Here is a 2,273-nt window from a genome sequence, read left to right as displayed (position 1 = left end):
ATGAGGATAGACCCAGCGCTCGCACAAAAAAAAAAAAAAAAAAAAATGAAGTTTTGGCATCCCAACGATAAAGTAGACCTTGATTTTAGAAAAATGGAAAATCGAATATTTGGTTTCTTATCCAAAGAAGATTTGAAAAATACGGCGTTAGCACTTTCCTGCACTTATGCATTATCACGACACAGATATTCCCTGAGGTTGAAAAATCATATCCGTCATATTCTGTGATTTCAATTACTAGTAACTATTGGAGATAGGAAGAATTGGAATGAGTTAATAAGTTATAATGAATTGATTGGTAATAATAATAACTATCGATTATTCTTTCATATCATCTTATAGGGGAATTCTCGAGATGTCGAAATATGCAAACTATGAGTTAAAACCAACGACGTGGAATACTGCATTACGGGGACGGTAAAATAACCCCTCAAGATTTAGAGAAAGCTTTGGAACTCACACCTAAGATAAATTTCACCGGCGATCAAGTATGCTCCATTCTTTGTTCCTGTTTAAAATCAGAAACTAGAAGTAAGGAAGAACTTATAAGAGACAAAGATTTGATGACGTAATGATGTAAATTCAAACTTTAGCACCGAAAATCCTTCGCAATGAATCATTGGACACCGAATTATGCTATTTAGTTTGGTAGAGAAAAACCGATCGACGTAATAGCCGGGGCTCATCCTGATTGTTCACTTTTGATATTCACATCTTACAAAGATCATCTAGAAATATTCAAGAGACTCGTACTCGCATATAGTAAGAAAATTTGAATGCATTTTTGTATTATAATTTAATTGTAATTAATTAAAGAATAGCATCATACCACGATTAAACAGACAAATAGTTCTAATTGTGTGATTTTAGCAAATGACCCATTCCATCGCAATGAAGTAGAAGGAAGTCCAATGAACGGAGCAATCATCCCACGCGATTTAAGTTTCTTCTCGCATCAATATTTTTATCTCAAGCAAAGAATGAGGTTTGTTAGCCATCTTTTATATTAACAGAAGCAAACTGTAATTATCACCAAATTATGTTAAAGTTGTCCAATGTTGATATTAAATCATTTTTAACATAAATACGTTTTTAGCACAAATAATTTCTATTCCAAACATCGCATCAATAAGTAAACGTGACAGTGAGTTGTCATAATACTTGAGTGATAAGGATAATGAAATGATACTTGAGTGATAATGAAATCTTTTTTTGCCTAAATATGCTAAGAATTGCAAGCAGAAGGCATAATAGCGCAAATAATTTAATTAGGGAATGCAATTAGAATTAGAATTAAACCAATACAGCGAGAATGCAATTTATTCGACCCCAAAAGATCAATGCAAAACTCTACCGAATATTCACTAATGAACAGGTATATTGGTCATTGTCATGCTTGTCCTTAACTGCAACAGTTTTTTTTTAGCATATACGGAAGCAACAGAAAACATAGTTTCATCTCTACAAAAAAATCGATGGAGTTAATTAAAGCTTAATGCATCAGTATTCAACACTGCGAAGGATAATGTTTATAGTGAAGTGAATTCTACATAAAATTTCTTTGCTCCAGCTTATAAGAAGTACGATCTTCGGAACCTAATGAAATAATCATGAATCCCAAGATGAAGTGAAATTGGCCATTGTAATTGTCAACGAGGTCAAATATACTAGTGGATACGCTACAAGTTTAGCACAGGATGTAGTCAGTGAAATTAGAAAGGAAGTAAAGAGAGCGCCAATTTGCGTTGCTGCTCAATCAAATAATCGAAAAGAGGAGTAAATCAGACTTGATCATTTCTTGGCTAACAGATCAATCCAGAATTGAATAACATCGAAAAGAGCTCAGTGATTTGCCACAATATTTTTATATAGTACAGTGTTAATTCTGATAGATATTATGCTGATGTCGGCTAAAGTATCAAGCATTATTGATGGACCGTTCGCTGAATCAAAATTATCAGACAATAACACGCATCACTTGCGTGTTATTCTTAGTCTATTTTATCTCTTAGTCTTTTAATTCTAAATCTGATATTAACATGATTCCTTATTTTATTTTATGTGTTAATAAATCAATCACTGATTACCAAAGAAATTATTTACTAATTAACTGCTCCAGTGTCTATATTAATACTATCCGGGGACATTACGGCATAATTAGATGGAAAAAAAGAACCATTAGAGAGATATAAATTTGTAACATAAATTTACAGAAGGAATAACCTATAAAATACATAATTTTTGATAAAATTAAATTTTTTGTTATGAAATTA

At 31.9% G+C, this 2,273-nt stretch overlaps 1 protein-coding gene across 1 annotated transcript; it reads left to right on the top strand.

Annotated features, from left to right (window-relative positions):
- Positions 1-45: 45 nt before the first annotated feature.
- Positions 46-1,780, top strand: LOAG_14807 (hypothetical protein; the record flags this gene model as incomplete). Its single annotated transcript, XM_003150300.1, has 5 exons — positions 46-197; positions 343-417; positions 653-762; positions 871-985; positions 1,672-1,780. The coding sequence occupies 5 exons, from the start codon at positions 46-48 to the stop codon at positions 1,778-1,780; spliced, it is 561 nt and encodes a 186-aa protein (XP_003150348.1).
- Positions 1,781-2,273: the final 493 nt, after the last annotated feature.

The sequence above is a fragment of the Loa loa genome (assembly GCF_000183805.2).
Source record: "Loa loa unplaced genomic scaffold supercont3.203, whole genome shotgun sequence".
Taxonomy (NCBI): Eukaryota; Metazoa; Nematoda; class Chromadorea; order Rhabditida; family Onchocercidae; genus Loa; species Loa loa.
Note: the sequence above shows the minus strand (reverse complement) of the source record. Positions and strands in the feature narration are given on the sequence as shown.